Source organism: Papio anubis, chromosome 4 (assembly GCF_008728515.1).
Source record: "Papio anubis isolate 15944 chromosome 4, Panubis1.0, whole genome shotgun sequence".
Lineage (NCBI taxonomy): Eukaryota > Metazoa > Chordata > Mammalia > Primates > Cercopithecidae > Papio > Papio anubis.
The window spans coordinates 138,134,152-138,156,345 of NC_044979.1; the positions used below are offsets into that span (position 1 = coordinate 138,134,152).

A 22,194-nucleotide genomic window follows, 5' to 3' on the forward strand; every position below is an offset into this window, starting at 1 on the left:
GAGTTCGAGACCAGCCTGGCCAACGTGGTGAAACCCCGTCTCTACTAAAAATACAAAAAAATTAGCCAGGCGTGGTGGCACGTACCTGTAGTCCCAACTACTCCGGAGGCTAAGGCAGGAGAATTGCTTGAACCTGGGAGGCAGAGGTTGCAGTGGGCCAAGATTGTGCTACTGCACTGCAGCCTGGGAGACAGGGCGAGACTCCGTCTCAATTAAAAAACGCGATTTTGATTTATACCTTTTCCCTCATTCTGAAGGTCCCCCACAACCTCGTCACACCCCATTTCCAGAGACTCGGACATGTGAATAACCCTGGCTTATGCCAAAGCTTGGGCGATCTTTGCTCAAAAATAATCCTATAGCCACCAGGTTCTGCCTCTATCTCTGTCTCATGCTGTGATAACCTGGAGATGGCTTTTGGGTCTAAACACTGATGGTAAGATTCATTTCTACCACTTGAGCCCCTCCAGGAGCTAATGTCTTTCACAGGGGGAGGAGCTGGGGGCTGGGGTGCTGACACCCCAGTGCAGGGTCTTCAGGGAGCCACGCAGCACACACTCCCCAGGCATCTACTTTGTGACAGAGACAGAGACATGCAAACCACAGCCCCGGAAGGGGACACATCCTCAATCAGCATCTGGAGGAAGGGACACAGAGGGAGGCCACGGAAGGGGGCCCAAACTGGCCTTGGAGTAAGCATTCCAGGTGCTGTTTCTAAATGCAAGTCCCCAGGCCCTTCCCCGGTGACTGTGTCTCACTAAGTCTAGGGTGGGGCCCAGGGACAGTATTTTTAACAAGCACACACACACCCAGGAGGTTTTTATGATTAGCCATGTTAGGAAAACGCTGACACGGGGGAGTTCCTGCGTGCCTGGAAACGAAGCTGCTTGCTTAACCATTACGGTTCTGAGAGCCGGGAACCCTGACTGCCTGATCTCCACCTAGCCTCCATCTAGCCAGTCCCACGTGACCAGGGCAGAAAGCAAAACCCCAAAGCGAGGAGGCCGGTGGGGACGGCAGGGCTGGCGCCTAGGCAGCTTCCTCCGCTGGCCCCCTGCCACCCTCCGCACAAACACAGCCCGGCTGCCGCCTCCAATCCAGACCACCCACAGTAGCCGGGCATGATGGCCGCAGGGCTTTCCTCTCTTCTGTCCCCTGCACTTAGCCCCCGCTCACCCTCGAAGGACAACCTTTTCTCCTATGTATCTGGGAAAACTCCCAGGGGATCCTGCCCTAACTTCCTCCCCGGGGTTCCCATCTCCCTGAGTTCCCTCCTGTCCGCCTGCCAGCCCAAGTGCCTGATCTCATCTCCTTCCAAACTCTGTGACCTTTATCTCGCTCTGAAAATGACATTCATACCCCTCTTGGAATAATCCCTTTCTCCCCACCCCCGTCACACCTGGAAACAAGCTTGGGGCTCCCCCTTGTCAGGATGGGGAAGTCCCCATTCTTAACCTGGTCCGTCTACAGATGCACCCTCCCTCTTCCCTCCTCACATCCTTCTCAGCCAAGTGCTTTCAAAACTGTCTCTATGCCTCTATGCCCCCAGTTCCACAGTCACAATCCCCCACCTGCATCTCCTGGAACAGTGTTTTCCTGCCCTGTGGGTTAAAGTCTGTCTCCACTAGAATGTAAGCACCGCGAGGGCAGGGACCTCGGCCTTCTGCTCACTGCTGCAGCCTCAGGGCCTGCAACTGCCTGGCACACAGCTGGTCCACAACAGATCGTTGTTGAATGGGTAAGACATAACCACTGCTTCCTTGTTTTAAGAGCGTATTTCTTGCAAAGTCCTCTAAAACAGCGTCCCAGCTGTTCCGGCTCCACCTCTGTCCCCAAACATCCATCTGCTGCCAGGCTGTAGAGTGTAACGTCAGCTGGAAATGTGAGCCTGGCCATGTGACTCCCAAGTGTGTACCCTCTGACACTTGGCAAGGCCTTAGACAGGGTGAAGTCCAAGCTTCACTTGGCCTGAGTCCCACCATCGTGTGCCGTCCCCAACACCACCCCAGACTCCTCACGCCTCGTGACAGCCCCACACTGTTGCCACACCAGGTTCAGGTTCCTGCACATCCCCAGAGCCCTGTCTCTAGCTGCAAACGTCTGCTGGGTGCTGCCCTCTCAAGAGTTTCATTTACTACTTGAGATCAAAATGGTGGATACCATGCCAACCTCCCCAGCTGGGCCAGGAGTGCCCGGAAAACTGCAGGGCACCCACAGCAGACGTGCCAGCATGTCCGATGGCAGGACACAGAGCTGTGAAAGCGTGGACAGAGCCGGGCCTTGTTCGTTCATGCACGGCACTCTCCAAGTCAGATCTGTCCCAGCAGCCCTCTCACAGATCCCCTCCACCCACTCCTACAAGTGGACCCTTCCTCCTCCTCCTCCTCCTCCTGCTCCTTACCCCAGGCAATGCTGTTTTCACCTCTACTCCTAGAGAACACGGCAAACCCAACTGTACTTTGGCCAGAACTGACTTGAAACAAACCCGAAAGTTTACTTTGGAAGGGAGTTAATAATAAAGGCTGGAAGGCATCTTCAGGGCGATAAACACCTCCTTTTTCCTTTCTCCCAGCCTTGGCATGGCACCGTCCCCGGGGGGGAGTGCTTTCTGGGACACAAAACTGAAAGCCTCATGACAAGAGCCAGGGAGCCCAGAAACCGGGAAGGAGGAAGAGGACAGAACGTGGACGGAGCAGGCGACTTCACGAAGAGCCATAAAATGTGTTTCTCGTCTCCCGAAAGCTGAAAAACCCTTTCTTTAACTCATGAGAGGCTCGGGGCTGAGAGCTGAGCTTTTAAAAGTCAGATTCGTGAAACCCTGCACATTGCCAGGAAGAAGGAGCAATAATCCCTCCACCCCAAAGTTTCTAGAAACAAATACAGAAATAGAAGAGGCACTTCTTTGAATCCAAACTAAATTATTCTGTTAAGTATTGAAGGTTGTCAGAGAAATACAACCAGAATAAACATCTCTGATAATGAAAGCGCATTATAGTGAAAAGGTGGCAACTTTTTAAAACATTAACTATGCTATCTCTAAAATAAACAAAAATAAGACAAAATTCTCATGACTTTTAGGCTCTAATTTAGGTGGAAAGGAAGTCAGAGAGAGATTTTCAAGTTTATACTGTACAACTTGACCTTTAGATCATCGTTACAGTGTGGTGAATTCTGAATTTCTGTTTCACATACTATTATCCTTTGAACAGTAACAAGCATTCTATTTCACAAAGAGACTAAAGATGCCACAAACCTGCTGACAACTATATTAAGGTTCCATAGGATAGAAACAACTTCTCTTCTGATTAACCACAGGGATTTCAACAGGCTGTGATACACGTTTTACATGGAAAACATTATTAGCCAGCTGATGGGGGTGAAGGGAAGAGAAAATGATCAAACAGAGCAAACTTCCTCAGCACGCCATACATGATCTTTCTGGCTTTTAAAATACCCTAACATCGCTTTTTAAACTTTGATGACAGAAAACAGAAAGAACTTTTTTTTCATCATTTCAAAGGAAAGCGCTACAAGATTTTCTAAATTAGGGCTAAAAGACAGAATGGCTATTTTTAAATGTCTGGTTAAAAATTAGAAAGTCTCAAAGGTAAGCCACAAGTATGCGAACAAACCGAGAACATTGCTATTTCTGTTCAAGTACCAAAGACTGCAGTAAATGAATGAATATATTCATCTTCACTTTATGATCAAAATGGTCAATGGGAGGTAAGAAATCTAAAACTTACTAAAACAGAAATGTTTATTTCCTATACAACATGACACCTACTGAAAATTCCATAGAAATTTGTCCAATCTTAATATCAGAAGTATTTTCTTCGGCCAGTTCTAATTTTGAAAAACAGAAAGAAAAGCTATAAACTCCATTAAGAAATCTTAATCTCCTTGAAGACAATGAACAATGTGAGAATATGAACTTAATAGCGTTTGCCTAGGAAAAAGGTAAATAGCGCCGAATTCTTTTTTAAAAATCTAATTCTTTTTTTGTTGTTGTTAAAAAAGGAAAATGTCCACTTAGTATAAATACTAACAAAGGGTCTGTATTTTTTTTTTTTTTAACTCCTCCAAATCCCTGGAATAATGTCTGCCAACTAAAACACCTACTATGAATTTAGTAATGGGTCATGCAAACATAAATTATAAGGCCAGACATTTTAAAAGGAAAAAAAAAAAGGTGATTTATCGAGGCACTGGAGACACGGTAGGAGAGAAGCAATATTTCAATTTTCCACATATTCCTCAGCACTACAGATGTGTTCATGCAAAAAGAATTTTAAAATAAAAATGACTCTCGGCTCTTCTGGTTCTAATCTATCAGTTCATTTACTTGAAAAGGGTTATCAACGAATTCATTTCCCACACTTATAATTGAGAAAATTAATATAAAGCCAAACATTTTATCAAGTTTTAAATATGAATGAAAAACCGTATCTCACGATCTAGTTTCAGTAAAAAGAAAAATACAAATATCACATCCCCTTACAGAGGCAAAAAGAGTATGTTCTGTTCTTAAATTATTAGCCCTAGAACCTACCCTGATCCTGTTTTACTTTAATTTCTTTATTTCTATTCACACATCACTTTTCCTTGTCTCAATTCACTGTTAAGTGAACCAGTATTTTTACTTGATTGCGGCAAAGCAATCATTTAAATACATATGAAATACCTTTCATGGGTTGTAGATATATAAGCAAAATAAATGAAAATATACTTGTCTACAACTTTTAATTCAAGGAAACAGAAGCTACCACCCTTCTCTGAATAGATCACGGGAGCTGTACTGGCCCAATGAAATTCCCCGACCACACATCAACCAGGCGGAAATCTTCATTTTTCTTCACTTTGCCAGTGGCTGACGGCTTCACAAATGGTCATCTTCAAAAACACATGTAACCGAACGAGCTGATCTCAAGAAAAGGCTTGAAAATGCTGTGCTCATAAGCGATGCACGTTTCAAAATGCAAAAGTGCAAAAGAACATCTCTGCACGTACTCCCGGCGCTGTGAATTCCTCCCCGGAGAAGGCTAATTTGAACACACATGCTTGCATGCGATATGGGTTCCTGGAACTTTGATTATGTGAACACACCTGACCCCAGGGAAATAGGCTGAGGCCAGCCCCATATTTCAGACAAACCAAACAGCCAATAGACAGTAATGGCTTTAAGCTACTGATGGCCCGGGCCAAAAATGAAGCCGCACTTAATCTTCTGAAGGAAACTGTCAATGTTAGGAGGCCCAGGGCCGACCTTTCCCTCGATCTTAATCACAGCCACCTATGATAACAGAGTGAGGTTTATTTTTATGCCTGGCTCCAGACACAATGATCAATCCTTCAATTTTGACGATTTTGTATCCCACACAATGAACCAGAGTAAGTGAAGCCCATGTAGATGGTTTCTGTGGATCCCTCGAGTCAAATATATAGAATGAAATTCACCTGTGAATGAAATCTAAAACAATCAATCAGAACTCGAAAATGCTTTCTAAAGCCTCTCCAAATCTACATATTCAATGAGATTCCAATAAAAGCCAATTTAAAATTTCCATCTAAAAAATAAGAATTCCTGAGGGGCATGGTGGCTCACACCTATAATCCCAGCACTTTGGGAGGGACTGAGCCCAGGAGTTTGAGACCAGCATGAGTAACACAGTGAGAACCCCTTTCTACAACAAATACAAAAATCAATCAGACACAGTGGCGCAAGCCTGTAGCCCCAGCTACTTGGGAGGCTGAAGTGGGAAGACTGCTTGAGCCGGGAAGGCGGAGCTTGCAGCGAGCTGAGATCGCAGCTACTGGCGCCTCCAGCCTCAACAACAGAGTGACCTGTCTCAAAAAAAAAAAAAAAAAAAAAACGAGGCCGGGCGCAGTGGCTCAAGCCTGTAATCCCAGCACTTTGGGAGGCCGAGACATGGGATCACGCAGGTCAGGAGATCGAGACCATCCTGGCTAACACGTGAAACCCCGGCTCTCTACTAAAACACAAAAACTAGCCGGGCGAGGTGGCGGGTGCCTGTAGTCCCAGCTACTTGGGAGGCTGAGGCAGGAGAATGGCGTGAACCTGGGAGGCAGAGCTTGCAGTGAGCTGAGATCCGGCCACTGCACTCCAGCCTGGGCAACAGAGCAAGACTCTGTCTCAAAAAAAAAAAAAGACCTTCAAGCAGCTTTGCCACTTGTGGGCAGTGACGCTCTAGGCAAGTTACTCACTCCGCCTCTCTGGGCCTCAGTTTCCCTCTCTTTGAAACAGAAATAAACACTGTACCTGTTTCGTAGGGATCCTGTGAGTGTTAAGTTAGTTAAATGCCTTTTCAGTGTTTAGAATAGTACTGGATATGCAGTAAGTGCTCACTAAATGTCAGCTGCCATTATAAGCTACGACGGCTGTGTCCCTGAAGTTACCGAGCCCTACAACAGTCTTCCTGGTTCACCCCATTCCACACACAATGGGACTGCCAGGAATATCTGCTGCACACATCAATGAATTCTGGGTAGGAAAACCCCAAGAGACAGAGGAGGTGATGCCTTTTAAGAAGAAAGGGATGTGCCTATGTCTTGGGCCCACAGGTAAGACCAACAGAAATAAGGACACCTTTGGAAAAGAGAGGAGCCTCTCGTTGCAAAATTTGTAGCTCTCGGCCACACAGAACCTCGGAGTCTCGCTCTGAAATCCAGGCTGGAGTGCAGGGCGTGATCTCGGCTCACTGCAATCTCTGCCTTCCAGGTTCAAGTGATTCTCCGTCTCAGCCTCCAGAGTAGCTGAGATTACAGGCACGCACCACCACACCCGGCTAATTTTTGTATTTTTGGTAGAGACGGGGTTTTGCCATGTTGGCCAGGCTGGTCTCAAACTCCCAGCCTCAAGTGACCCGCCCGCCTCAGCCTCCCAAAGTGCTGAGATTACAGGCATGAGCCACCGCACTCAGCACCAACACCTCCTTTCTTAGACTGAACAACAGAAAGGACATGGCTTGCTCAGATCTTGCATTCATTCAGTGGCCAAGTCAGTATCAGAATCTAAGCTTCCAGATCCAATTACATACTCCTTTAAGGACACCCAACTATATAACACAATATCTTCTTAAAATACTGGGCCACAAACAAAATTACAAGACTCTGCATAACAGGCCAGTCATGCTCCTCGTAAACTCACTTTTTATGCCGCTCACATTTGCAAGTTAAAATGAAAAGCCAATGTTAGTCAATAACATGCTCAGTGACTAGTCCCACCCACCCCACACGCGCCGCAGCCCCCTAGCCAGAGAAAGGAAAAATGAAGACAGCAAGTATCAGAGTTAGCATGGCTTGGCATCCAATTGTCATTTTCTTGACTGCCATAATCTCAAAGTGGAAGGGGAGATTTTCCCACGCTTTGGCTTATAACCAATTCCATAAGTTAAGAAGGCTTTCTTAGGGCAATGGCAAATTTTAGGCTATAACGATATGTTCCTTCCTAAGTACACTCCTACAAAACATTCCCCCTGACATATAGAATCCTTTAAATGAGTATGCCACTTCAAAGAAATACTGAAAAGCGATTTTTTAAAAATCTAATAGAAGAGGAATTGCTAATGGTTAAGTGACTAAAAATTAAGCTTCTGGGCCAGGCGTGGTGACGCATGCCTGTAATCCCAGCACTTTGGGAGGCCAAGGCAGGTGAGTCACCTGAGGTCAAGAGATCAAGACCAGCCTGGCCAACATGGTGAAACCCCGTCTGTACTAAAAATATAAAAATTAGCCGGGCGTGGTGGTTGGTGCCTGTAATCCCAGCTACTAGGGAGGCTAAGGCAGAAGAATCGCTTGAACCTGGGAGGTAGAGGTTGCACTGAGCCGAGATCAGACCACTGCACTCCAGCCTGGGTGACAAGACCAAGAATCTGTCTCAAAAAAAGAGAAAAATTTGGCTTCTGGAACCTGAAGGAGGCAGGGTGTTCGGGGATTATATGGCCTCATTCCCAGAAGTCTGTCTGCCCAGGAAAATCCCAGTAGGTAGGTGGGTGGCTTATGATCCGTTAAGTGGCACCGATGATACTTAGCTCCCAGGGTGACTTCCAGGGGCAGAGAAATGATTGTCATGCACTTAGCATAATGCCTGGCTCCTAGCAAGTACTCAATAAATATTAATAACAGCTTACCACAATTTCAACCAAATCATATGGCTTTCGCATTTAGCTGTTACACCTTTAAAATCGTGCTCAACAAAGTTGTTTGCCGAGAAGAGGCACAGAGTGCTTTTCTGTGCCGAAGTTATTATTAAATCCTACACAGAATGACGTTCTCCATTCAGAATGCATTTCAGTTGAGGTTATTGACCAGAAAGACAAGTTATGGGCTACTCTCAAAGAATAGCTTCCAAAAAGAAAAGTCCAGCGGCAAACATTTCCACTCTATGAACAGTGAAACTAATGCAAAAGGAGAGAAAACTCTAGACACATATGGAAGAAGGCAAGTTTTTATTTTACTGTATCTATTCAAGTCCGCAGTAGAAACGAGGGTCTACCATAGGCTTTCAGAATTTTTTTAAGCGTTCATTTATAGCTTTATTTTATTTTTATTTATTTTGAGACGGAGTCTCACTCTGTAGCCCAGGCTGGAGTGCAGTGGCGCGATCTCAGCTCACTGCAACCCCTGTCTCCCGGGTTCAAGCGATTCTCCTGCCTCAAACTCTCGAGCTCAAGTGATCCGTCAGCCTCAGCCTCCCAAAGTGCTGGGATTCTAGGTGTGAGCCACTGGCCCCCGTCACATTTATAGCTTTAAAGTCCATTTGTGAGGCCAGGCATGGTGGCTCACGCCTGTAATCCCAGCACTTTGGGAGGCCAAGGCGGGCGGATCACAAGGTCAGGAGTTCAAGACCAACCTGGCCAACACAGTGAAACCCCATCTCTACTAATACAAAAATTAGCCAGGCACGGTGGCAGGTGCCTGTAGTCCCAGCTACTTGGGAGGCTGAGGCAGAAGAATTGCTTGAACCCAGGAGGCAGAGGTTGCAGTGAGCCAAGATCGTGCCACTGCACTCTAGTCTGGGCGACAGAGGGAGACTCCGTCTCAAAAAAAAAAGGGAGGGGAAAAAAGTCATTTGTGAACACAGTTTCTCTAAAGAGCAGATTTCGGTAACATGAACACAATAAACCATTCATTGACCTTCTGCTTGGTGCCTGGATTGTTCTGAATCCCTATAAGAGTTCATCCAGCCCATAATGACTCCGAGGTCATTGTCATCATTCCTATTTTTTGGCATAAGAAAATAGAGGCTCAGATGTGATAGAAAGCAGCATGTTTTCAACTAAAATTCCAGGGCACATGAATCTAATGACAGTGCTTCCCTTTTGACAGTTATTAAACGCTCAGATAATGCGTCTGTTATACTTAAAATAGCCCTGTAAAAACGGCTGGACACACGAAGGAAGCGACACACGGCTCTCAGGAAGGAAAGGGAATGCCGGCCTTGTTGACGTTTCAGCAAGGGGCGGGGGCAGACACAGCAGCCGTCCTGAGATGCTCCCGGAAGGGAAGAGGGGCCTGCGGGGTCTTCAGATGCCACCTGCCACCTCTGGACCAAGCCCCACCATGGTTCTGACCACTTCCAGTGACAAGGAACAGAGCAACTAGGAGATTAGCTCCTTGTTAATTACCTAAGAATTAATTACCGAAGAATTACCTAAGAATTTCTGGGCCTTTGGCTTAGAAAACAAACAAACAAAATAAGGTCTCTTTGAAACTCCAGAATTCATTGACTTTTTTTTTTTTTTTTTTTTTTTTGAAGATAGGGTCTTGCTCTGCCACCCAGGCTGAGGTGCAGTGACACAATCATAGCTCATTGCAGCCTCGACCTCCCGGGCTCAAGGGATCTTCCTACCTCAGCCTCCTGAATTACAGGTGTGCGCCACCATGCCCCACTAATTTCTTCATTTTTTGTAGAGATGGGGTCTCGCTATATTGCCCAGGCTGGTCTCAAACTCCTGGTCTCAAGCAATCCTCCTGCCTCAGCCTCCAAAGTGCTGGGATTACAGAAATGAGCTACTGCACCTGGCCAGCTGAATTTTCTAACGCCCAAATTAAATAGCATCCCTGGTCTTAGAAAGCAGAGAGACTGAATCTGATGCTTCAAAGTAAGTGAGTGGTTAGAGCCAAGACGATCAGGGCTTTACATGGAAGAAATGCAGGGGACTCCACTGCTAACAGCTTGCCCAAATTTATCGATGGTTCAAAATGTGCACTAAAAGCTCCGTGTGTGTGTGTGTGTGTGTGTGTGTGTGTGTGTGTGTGTGTGTGTGTTGTGTTGACAGGTGATACAAAAAGTCATTTTGCATTCTTAAGATCAAAAAACGTTCTCTGACTCCCCGAAGTACCTTCACCCATCCTTGATCACTCCCTACCATTTTGTCCTGTTTGAGCTCTTACCGCCACCTGAAATTATCTTGTGCATCATTTGTTTATTTGGCTATTGCCAGATCTCTGTGAGATCTGGAATCTTCTCCCTCCATCCCTGCTGTATCTGACTGCCCCTGGCCCTAGAAAAGGGCTCAGCATCACTTGTAAAAGAAAGGAAGGAAGGAAAGAAGAGAGGGGGGTAAGTGTTTATTGAGCACCTACTATATGCTCTGTGCATCTGAATTCATTTCAACCTCCTGGGTGAAATGGGATAGCACCAATTCTCTTCCTGCTTATAGATAAGGGGACCAAGTCTTAGAACAGTTTGTGACCTTGCTCAAGGTCACTGCCTGTCACCACTAACTAGCTATGCATTCTACTCCTCGCCTGAGACTGGACATTGAGCCTCCAGGACCCCTTGAAGTAGGCAGGGTATGTTTTTGCAGATGAAGAAACTGGGGTTAAGCTTCTGTCCCAGTGCCATGGAGGTCACAACACTATTAATGCTGTTGGAGCAAATGAAGCCAGGGCTTGACTAGCACTCAATGTCCCTGGGCCCAAGCAACTTTCTCTTCCCTACAGGCCCCCGCTGGTGCCCTCCAGACCATGCAGCAAGGTCTTGCTGGGATGTCAGGTGATAATGCAGCCACCCTCCCTGACTTCAGCCCCAATTACATTCAAATTTCCTTCATTACTGGGTCCCACTCAAGGCACCTCTTCTCCCTTAGGGACCGAAAAGAAAGAAAGTAATGTCTTGGGTTGATAAACTGACTTAAAGAGTTTAATTGGTAACAGTTAAAAGTTCACTTTTAATTTTTAAACTTTTTCTAGTTAAAAGCTTATTATAACTTAACAGTAGGTGATTCCAGAATGATTAAACACCCAAGTTGATTATTGGGGTTTTCTCATTTTGCCAAACCCTGGAGTGGCCTTTTTAAAACCAAACTGCTGCTGCAAAAATGAAAATTCACAAGATACTTTTCTGTGGGGAACTTCTTCAGCGGATGAGAGAACAACTGAGTAAGAAATCTCTTCAGGGGTTTCTGACACCCCCACGAAGAGAAGAATTCTTTTTAAATTTCATTTAGTTTAGTTTTTGTTTGTTTGTTTGTTTTTTGAGACAGGGGTTTCTACTCTGTCACCCACATTGGAGTGCAGTGGCGCAATCATGGCTCACTGAAGCCTCAATCTCCTGCTAGACTCAAGCAACCCTCCCACCTCAGCCTTCTGAGTGGCTGGGACCATAGGTACACACCACCACTCCCTTCTATTTTTTGTAGAGGCGAGGTCTCACTATATTGGCCAGGCTGGTCTCCAACTCCTGAGCAAAAGCAATCCGTCTGCCTCAGCCTCCCAAAGTGCTGGGATTATAAGCGTGAGCCACCGCACCTGGCTGGAATTTTTTTTTTTTTTTTAATTACAGCTTTATTGATATATAATTTATACACCATACAACTCACCCTTTTAAAGTACACAGTTCAGTGGCATTTGGCGTATTCCAAGTTGTGCAAGTGTCACCACTGTCTTATTCCAGGACATTCTTATATTCCAAAAAGGCACTCCACACCAACTCTCAGTCATTCCTCTCTCCCCTCAGCCCGGGGATTTCTATCTCTACAGAAACCTCCTTTCGGCCAGGCACCGTGCCTCACGCCTGTAATCCCAACACTTTGGGAGGCTGAGGCAGGTGGATCATTTGAGGCCAGGAGTTTGACACCAACCTGGCCAACATGGTGAAACCCCGTCTCTACGAAAACTACAAAAAAATTATGTGGGCACGGAGGCACATGCCTGTAGTCCCAGCTACTTGGGAGGCTGAGGCAGAAGAATTGCTTGAGCCTGGGAGGCAGAGGTTTCAGTGAGCCGAGATTGAGCCACTGCACTCCCACCCGGGTGATGGAGTGGAATTCTAGCTTAAAAAAAAAAAAGCCCCATTGTGTCACATCAGGGCTGCGGGCAGTGAAGCCAACTCAATGGGCTCAACGTGATGAAAGCAAAATGAGGCTGGGCTTTTTCACTCTTCTGTGTGCAGTGGTTTTAGGGTCTAATAAGGAGCAAAACAAAATGTGTTGATAACAGAGAAGAGAGTTCGGTGGGTAACACTAACATATCAAGGAGTAGCTGATGATGCCTGGCCGCTGTTTTGTGTTTAAAAAGCATCGAAGGCCGGGTGTGGCGGCTCACACTTGTAATCCCAACATTTTGGGAGGCTGAAGTGGGAGGATCGCTTGAGCCCAGGAGTTCTAGACCAGCCTGGGCAACAAAGTGGGACCCCATCTCTATTAAAAAAAAAAAAAAAAAAAAAAAAATTAAATTAAACAGGTGTGGGGGTGCATGCCTGTAGTCCCAGCTACTCGGGAGGCTGAGGTGGGAGGATCATTTGAGGCTGGGAGGTTGAGGCTACAGTGAGCTGAGATCATGCCACTGCTCTCCAGCCTGGGCCATGGAGCAAGACCCTGGCTCTAAAAAGAAAAAAAACAAAAACAAAAAGAAAAATGTCATGGGGGATGATATGTGACTTTACTAAATCCTCATGACAACGCCACGATAGGGTTACGATGATTGCCCTCACTTCATCACCTGACTCGCCCAGGGCCCTGGGGGGCGTGCAGGGCCATGGAGCCCTGGTGACTATCTCAGGGCAGCCTGTGCACCACGTGTCCACTGGAGTCGCAACTTTATTTTTAAGTGACTCTCTTTTTCCAGGCTGAGTCACTCCGGTGGTGTCTATATAAAGGCTGTCGAGGCAGTGACTAAATGCGTTTGGGCCCAGGCCACAACTATATATTACTACCCTCCACTCCCTCACCCATCCTGCTAGCTGCTTTTCTCACTGAGAGTGAAAAACGAATCATAAAAGTTCGCAGCGTCTTCCCATCCTCTGTCTTCCTCACCATGGCAGAGACAGCATCAGGCGCGTGGCTTCCTGGCTTACCCCGCACACGGTGCATCCTGATCAATAAAAAGGAGGGACCCCTCCCTTCACCATGCCTGCCAGGGTCAGGAAGGAATCCACAAATCTAGCCCATTTCAACGACTGTAAAAGATTCCTTTGCAAGTCCTATCTCAAGACAACTCCCAAGCCTGAATTTTTACAACTGCAACCAGGGAACACAGAAATCAGAGAAATGCACCAGGCCGGCGTAGAAGGGGTAGAGGAAGACGCTGGCACCCGGGAAAGGAGAAGAAAGTGGATGGCCAGTTCTGTGAGCAGCAGAGGGTGCTCCCTGTTGCAAGCTGGGCGTGCTGAGCCAGGTGTCCCCGACAGTCAGGGCTGCCGCCGCAGCCAACAAGAGCCAGGATGGAGACCTGGGCGTGATCACGTGCATCTGAGCAGGACAGGTGTCGAAAGCACAGACGCAGACTGTGAGCACCGCGGACCAGGCATCGTTGGGATTAACGTTCCAGAGATCAAGAAATGTGGAGGCAAAAATACATCAGGGCAAAAAATGACCAGCGATGGCCCCTGAACCGCAGCTCAGCTCTCCTCCCAGAGCAACGGGGTCTGTTTCCGAGGAGACAAAAATTAACCAAGAAAAGTCCTGCAGACGGACACCCAAAAAGCGTTCTGGAGTAGGACTGGGCCGACTGACGTCACCAGGATGAGGGCTGGGGATGGTTTCATGATAAAATCACAGCATCTCAGGAATGTGGTTCTCCTCCTCTCTTTCCTCCCATCAGGGAAGGTTCCTCCCATACTGAAAAGAAGCAGAACAAAACCCAAAACCATCCCTGCGCTCTTTCTGGAAGCAAGCCTAACACAGACGACCATTTATCGGAGAGTTGAGCATCACATTCAAATAGTAGAGCCCTGAAGCCAGGCCAATGTCGCAGGAGCACTGGGGGTTTCTCCAGAGAGGACCCCACGCCGGGTTACCTGGTCTCTAACCTGCCCAGCCACTCTCCATCCACTAACTCCCTACAGCCAGGCCAGTGAGCCGGGGCTGCAGGTCAGACGTGCTGCAGACCTCCTGTGATCTCGCCTCCAGAAGAACTCTGGAATCACACACGCGGGAAATCGGTGTTCGGCCACGATCAAAGCCACGGAAAAGCAAACGGCAAACGGAAAGGCTAAGAGACACTTTCTGGGGTTTTCAAGAGCTAGGCTTTCAGCCTCCACTGCTCACATACGTGATTCTAACACCACCAGGCTTCCAGAAAGCTGCTGCTGCTCCCTCCTGACATGCTGTGGCCAGCCCAGTGCAGAGGTGCCGCCCTTGCTGCTAGCCCGTGGAATCCCTTGTCACATCAAGTGGCCTTGCTCCTTCACCCATCTCCCACTCCCCAGCACACAGCCAGGGCCAGGCACACCTTGTCCCTGCCCAGTGCTCAGGCCTTGGTATTCATCTGTCACCCACCCCAAAGCTCTAGAGTCCCCCCCCCAACCCGCTTCATCCCCTTCCACCCCAAGGCACAAGGAGGAGGAGGAGGGTTGACGTGACCCACGTGCTCTCCTGGAATGGTGAGCTGAAACTGGGACTATGGGCCCAGAGAACTGTGTTCTAAACTAGGGCTGCATGGATGAGTGTCTGGGAGCCCCCCAGAAACTGCAAACATGTGCATTTCTCAGAGGCGTAGGTCCTTAACTTTCATGGATATTTTAAAGGTTAAGAACCAAGGCTCAAAAAGCAGAACTGTTTATCTATAAAAAGGGTTACTGAGCCATATGTGGCTTATCCAGAGAACTTTATCACCGCTGACATGAGTGTTTCTGTGGGGAAAGTCTACAGTCAGAAGATTCCAGTCATTCTATCCTAGCACTTAACACGCTCTGCCATTGGGTTCTATTTGCTTGCTAAGAAAGATAAGAAACTTTTTAAAGAATGGAGATAGGGTTTTATTCCCAGGGCCAAACTGTCTGGCACATGGAAGGTGTTCAATAAATATTTGTAAGATGATTAACCGTTATTACAAACCAACTTTTTTTTTTTTTTTTTGAGACAGGATCTCACTTCGTTGCCCAGGCTAGAGTGTAGTGGCGCGATCATGGCTCACTGCAGCCTCAACCTCCTGGGCTCAAGCCATCCTCCCACTTCAGCCTCCCAAGTAGCTGGGACTATTAAGCGTACACCATTATCCCAGCTAATATTTTGACTTTTTGTAGAGATGGAATCTCACTATGTTGCCCAGGATGGTCTCAAACTCCTGGTCTGAAGTGATCCTCCCACCTCAGCCTCTCAGACCACTTGGATTATAGGCGTGAGCCACCGTGCCTGGCCCCAAACCGACTTTTGAAACACTTTAAGCGAAACTACCCATATTTGTTCTTATTTTTTTTTAAGTTGCCGAGCTAAGGCCGGGTGCAGTGGCTCATGCCACTTGGCACTTTGGGAGGCCGAGGTGGGTGGATTACTTGAGGTCAGGAGTTCAAGATCAGCCTGGCCAACATGGTGAAACTCTGTCTCTACTAAAAACACAAAAAATTAGCTGGGTATGGTGGTGGGTGCCTGTAATTCCAGCTATTCAGAAGGCTGAGGCAAGAGAATCACTTGAACCTGGAAGGCGGAGGTTGCAGTGAACCGAGATGGCACCACTGCACTCCAGCCTGGGTATCAAGGGCAAAACTTTGCCTCAAAAATAAATAAATAAAATATAGAAATTCCCCGAGTTAGCTCTGAGGAACAGAAATCCACTGTATCTCATGAGTTACACGGTGAGTATTCCCCGGTGAATACTAGTAACGAACATAAGCTAAACTCTAGGGACAGGCCTGTGTGTAGCCCGTCACATACAGGCACATGGGTATGTACATACACATATGTGCACACAGCAACCCTGTGAGCGGGGCCCTGTCGTTACACTATTTATAGGTGACAGAACTGGGGCTTTGGGAGGTATCTGCCCCAAGAAACACAGCTACTAAGTATGTCGCCTGCAGTAAGAAATACAAAAAGCAGAGCTGGGCGCAGTGGCTCACACCTGTAATCCCTACACTTTGGGAAGTCAAGGTGGGAGATTTAGCTTGAGCCCAGGAGTCTGAGACCAGCCTGGGCAACAAAGTGAGACCCGGCCTCTACAAAACATAAAATTAGCAGGGTGTGGTGGCACGCACCTATAGTCCCAGCTACTCTGGAGGCTATAAGGGGAGGATCGCCTGAGCTCAGGACATCAAGGCCACAGTAAGCTATGATTGTGCCACTATATTCCAAAAAAACCCAAAAATATAGAAAGCAATATACCCTAGAAACACTCCACCGCCTATTATGTTCCATGATGGATTCTTAATTCAATAGGGAATGGATGCTCAGTTAGAACATTTAAAAACGTTTTTCTTTCAAATGGACTCTGTTCTTAGATTCAAAGAAAATGTACACAATTTTATCTGCAGAGTAATTGCAATCTTCTGTAAATTACAATTTCTGGATTAAAAAGACGCAATATCAAATGACGACAAATATATTAATCTAATGATATAAAACTGAAACTTCGAAAAACTAATTCTAAACAGAAAACCTTCAGCCGGGCGCAGTGCTCGTGCCTGTAATCCTAGCACTTTGGCAGGCCAAAGTGGGAGGACCCTGCATGAGCGCAGGAGTTTGAGAGTAGCCTGGGCAACAGCAAAAGGCTCTGTTTCTACCAAAAATTTAAAAACTATGGCCAGGCACGGTGGCTCACACCTGTAATCCCAACATTTTGGGAGGCTGAGGCGGGTGGATCACAAGGTCAGGAGTTCAAGACCAGCCTGGGCAACATGGTGAAACTTCATCTCTACTAAAAATACAAAAAAGGTAGCTGGGTGTGGTGGCACATGCCTGTAATCTCAGCTACTCAGGAGGCTGAGGTAGAAGAATTGCTTGAACACAGAAGGTGAAGGCTGCAGTGAGCTGAGATCGTGCTACTGCACTCCAACCTGGGCAACAGAGCAAGACTCTGTCTCAAAAAAAAAACATAAAATAAAATAGCCAGGCATTGTGGTGCCACGTGCCTGTAATCCCAGCTACTCGGGACACTGAGATGGAGGGACTCCTTGAGCCTAGGAGTTGGAGGCTGTAGTGAGCTGTGATCGTGCCACTGCGCTCCAACCCAGGTGACAGAGCAGGATCCTGTCCCCAGAAAAACCCTTCAAGGCTCCAGCCATCTTGGCGCTCACCTCCTGATGTTCTTGTGGCTTTTCCCGCCTGTTGGAGTCCCAGTCACCACAAAGCATCCCTCCCCAGTCACGTCCCCATCAGAAGACCTTTTCCCTCCTGGACTAGAGCTTTTCCCAGTGACATCTGGGAAGGGCCAGTCTAGAAGGTGAAATCTCCAACGGCAGGTGAACCTTACTCCCCACTGAACCCTCATGGGTGCCTAATCCTCCTCGTGGAACACATTAGACATTCATCAGACACCGAAGAACCCTTCCTCCTTTCCCAGAACAAAAGGAGACCTGGGCATTTCCACCAAGATCAACACTCTTGGTGTCATACCAGCAGGAACACCACCAGCCCTGGCTCTGCCATGCTGTGCCCTGGAAGGTATGGAGCCGTGAGGATCGTGGGCTGCATCCATAGGGAAGAGGACACCCTCCTCCTGGTAAGCCAGGCTGTCCTACCCCACGGGCGAAAGCTCTAAGCAAGCCCCGTTTCTACATATGCAACATTCCATCGTCACCTCCATGATTAGTAATCAATCCTGCGGTGTGGCCAGAGGAACAACCAGTGTCAGGGCAGTGGTGGCTCCTCAAGACTGAGACCCCAAACAAATGGTGACCCAATGTCCCCTCGGGGCGCAGGCCAGGCACTGAGCTGAGGCTCCACATATGTGCTATCTACACACACACACACGTACTGTCACAGCCCCCCAACTCACACACACCTGCTGTCACAGGGAACAGCAGGGAACCCCGCCTCCTGCACACCCAGCACACTCCGGCCACAGCCCCCGGCTCCCACCACCGCTCTGCACACTCCAGCCACAGCCCCCCGCTCCCACCACCGCTCTGGCCTTATGTGGCTTCAAAATTTCCAACAGGAGGGCCGGGCACAGTGGCTCATGCCTGTAATCCTAGCACTTTGGGAGGCTGAGGTGGGTGGATCACCTGAGGTCAGGAGTTCGAGACCAGCCTGGCCAACACAGTGAAATCTACAAAAAATACAAAAATTAGCTGGTTGTGGTAGTGGTGCGTGCCTGTAATCCCAGCTACTTGGGAGGCTGAAGCAGGAGAATCGCTTGAACCCAGGAGGCGGAGGTTGCAGTGAGCCGAGACTGTGACACTGCACTCCAACCTGAGCGACAGAGCAAGACTCTGTCTCAAAAAATTAAAAGAAGTTTCCAGCAGGAGGCTCTGGCTGCTGGCACAAGTGAAGTGGGTCTCACCTTGGACTTCCCACATGGGCGCTCCACAGATTTCCAGGTTGGCCCTTGGATGGGAAAGTGCATGGGGCCGGCGGGGCGGAAGCCTACAGGCAACTCCCCCTTCCCCACCTCCCCAGGACCGCAGGCTGCAGTGAGACCCTCCTTACTACAGCGAAAGATGAGGAAGTGGGCGCCACCCTCCACCCACTGGCAGTGGCGGGGTCGGGTCAAGCAGGTGGGTTCCAGCCCCCTTCTCCATGAAGACGAGTCTAAAAATGTGTCCTGAGAAGAAATGCCCCAAGTGGCAGGTACCTACCAGGCTGCCGCCTGCCCAAGCCTCTTCCATTTACTGGGATCAGAAGGAGATAAAAACGCCAAGTTTAAGGCCAGCTGTCTTTGAGTAACTAATGTGGAATTCGACACAAGGCACGATGGAGGGACAGGGCTCAGCAGAGTACAAGCAGCATTTATCAGCAGAGCATATGCGACAGACAGGGTGACCGAAGGGGGACATGCTCCTCTCCACTGTCACTAGGAGTTGGGGACTTCTGAGGAACACCCGGGAATCCAGGCCTCTTGGAGCCTCATTCTCTGGCTGATTACACTCGCGTATTTATTGTCCGTGGCCTCAGAAGGATGGCCTTGCCCCTCTCAGATTTTCTTTTTTTTTTTTTAATCATAAAATGTTTTCTTTTTTCTTTTTATAACAGAGATGAGTCTTGTTATGTTGCCCAGGCTGGTCTTGAACTCCTGACCTCAAGTGATTGCTCGCCTCAGCCTTCCAAAGTGTTGAAATTACAGGCATGAGCCACTGCGCCCAGCCAAACCTCTAAGATTTTCTATGGAAACCAGTGGACATGTGGTCACCAAGGAAAGGGCAATGACAATACAGAACGGCAGACGGCCACTCACTACAGAAACAGCACTACAAGGAGCTCACGAGATGGATGTGGCGGGGCTTGGGCTGGGGAAACTGAGTCAAGGACAAGTTCTCAGGAAACCAGAGTTCCAGGAAAGTCTGCTCTGAAGCCGCTGGAGGCAACAGAAGAAGGATGTTCTGTCCCCAACTCTTTTTTTCCTCTTGTTTTTACTCAGGGCAAGGCTGACACGGAGAATAGGGCCCCCCACTCCCCAACACGGGCAGAGAAGGCAGCAACCCCCAAGCACCCCCAGTGACTCCCATCTTCATTTTTGGTCTCATGAAACATGGAGTACCCACATTTAGGGGCAGGCAGAGGCGAGCAGCGGGTGTGAGATTTGAACCCTTGGCTGGCTCTGTGGCCAAAGGCTGCCTTCTTTCCACTCTGCTACCAAGCTTTCTCCCAAAATATTTATTCTGAAGACATAAGGTTATTAATTTGTTTTCCATAATGATTCATGCCAGCACTCCCTCGACTAGCAAGCCTCCTTTGAAACATTTTAAATGAGTCTCCTTTTAAAAATGCAATTCACATATAATTTCCCAGCAATATTATGTAAGAGAGGGGCATCTCTCTTAGAACGGAGCTTTGCCTCCAGGCGTCTTCCTGTGTCCTATAGGGAGGAGCCAAGAGCTGTAGATTCCCCAAGCCCGGAAGCCGGGCCAAAGTTGTGGGCTGCTGCGACCTCTTCCCATACAAGGGGAAGGTGTAAGAGAGGGTGGGGTCCGAGACCACGGCATGAGTGCCATGGGGACCAAACTGGCAGACGTCACCCGGAAAGCCATTCCCGCGACTGCTCATCTGCCTGCAACACGCGTGGGTCTTTTTTCTTTTTCTTACTAAGCCTCTGATAGGGTTGAAGGGAAGGAAGAAGGGGCCCAGGAAACGAGCAGAAAAACACCACCCTAGCAACTCAACACTGTCCCCCGATTGCACACTCACGAGAGAAAAAACAGGAGTATGTGAAAAGCACATTTCCACTGCCCTTTAGGGCGTATTTCAAGAAACAGAGAGGCATTTAAAAGGCCTAGCAGGCGAAATGTCTGTTTTACAAGAAGCGTCAGGCGTGTTGCTATGCCCAGATGCGTGCAGCCTTCAGACACTGCCCCAGCACCGGGGAAGCAGGCCCCGAGGGCCTTCCACCCCACAGAATCCCTTATGGACTTTGGTGGCTTGCTAACCGACATGGGACAGGGTCTGGGACGAACTCGAGGGTCTGAGACACCCACACACCTGCCCACGTGTTCTTACAGACCCAGCTTGTCCAGTATCTGCACCTGGAATTAGCTCTGGCTTTCATACTTCCAGACAACCTATCAATTTCCACGTCCCGCGGCCTGCAGGGTGGCGTGCATTCTGCTGGAAATGGGGCTGAAGACATCCGGGGAAAGAAACAGGTTGTTTGCCGACCGCGCATTCAACTGATGAAAATGAAACGCTCACGGAGCATTGCCTGAATATGCCCCAGCATTCTAAGATCCCTCCAAAGCAACTGTGACGGTCACCCGCCTCACCTCTGGAGTGTTCTTCTTGAACTCCCGGCTCTGTTCGATAAGCCGCTTTCTGGACTGCTCGCTTTCATCCTGCCGGTTCGCCAATACCGTTGCGGTGGCATCGAGTTCTCTCTGTTGGGGGAAACAGGAAAGGAAAAGGGAGTTTGTAATTGCACTGTGTACTAGAGGAGGGTCCTATTTGCATTTGACCAGAACACTGGGGGAGAGACCCCAGTGGCTCTAGGGATCGTCAATCATCGGCAGAGGAGGGGCTGGAGGGCGGCGGGAAGGCAGGGAAATGAACATTATATTATCCACCCATCCCTCGTCCGTCCCATGGGCAGTGGTTGAGAAAACCAAGCTCGTTCAACGCCACGGGTCGTACCTCAATGTGCCCGCCATAAATGACCCTGTTCCGGTAACAGAATACACAGAAACATCTTTTTTGCTCCAGCCACAACTATCAGGCCAAGCCCAAAGGACCCGCCTCCCCAAGCTGCTCCATCCCTGTTCTTCCAGCCAAGGAAGGGTCCCTTCCAGCCACTCTCCTGGGCTCTAGTCCTTCTGCTGAGCTATTCCCTCCTCGGCTATCCCCTCCTTGGCCTCCTGTGGCCGTCCTTCAACGCTGTGGGCCTGGGATCTCTGGGAGTAATATTTGGTTTGTATTCATTCAACAAATATTTACGGTGAGCTCACTCTAGGCCAAGCATCATGTTCGAGACCATTAACCTATGATTAGTTTTCAAGAGGGATCTTTAAAACGTAAATTCCAAGAATAATTATTTCCAACCACTTTTCGGAAACGAGGCACCTGGCATTGGCGATTATTCTCAAACCACATTACTTGCGCGGGAACGCTGAGGACCACCAGGAGTGGGTCCCCCATGAGGAACCCGCCAGGGGACTGAGGGCTCTGGGCTCTGCTCCCCGCAACAAACCGATAATCAACGCGCCAGAGAACCTGTGCCCTGGCCTCGGAAATTCTGGGAAGAGCTGCCAAGAGGATCTGTTTCCAACAAGCCTGCAGCAGATGGCCCCAGAATGGTGTTCCAGGCTGACAGCAGGCGCCCAAGGACACACTGCTGTCGCCACCAAAAGGCCTGTTTTCCTGCCGAGTC

At 48.4% G+C, this 22,194-nt stretch overlaps 1 protein-coding gene across 18 annotated transcripts in view; it reads right to left on the minus strand.

The window, feature by feature from the left end:
* CUX1 (cut like homeobox 1) overlaps positions 1-22,194 on the minus strand; it is a 468,585-nt gene that overhangs the window by 345,029 nt on the left and 101,362 nt on the right. For all 18 annotated transcript variants that reach the window (XM_009202775.2, XM_009202774.2, XM_009202776.3 and 15 more), the window contains exon 2: positions 21,098-21,208. In XM_009202775.2, coding sequence (XP_009201039.1) covers positions 21,098-21,208 — 111 coding nt within the window. The remainder of the gene's footprint in view (positions 1-21,097; positions 21,209-22,194) is intronic.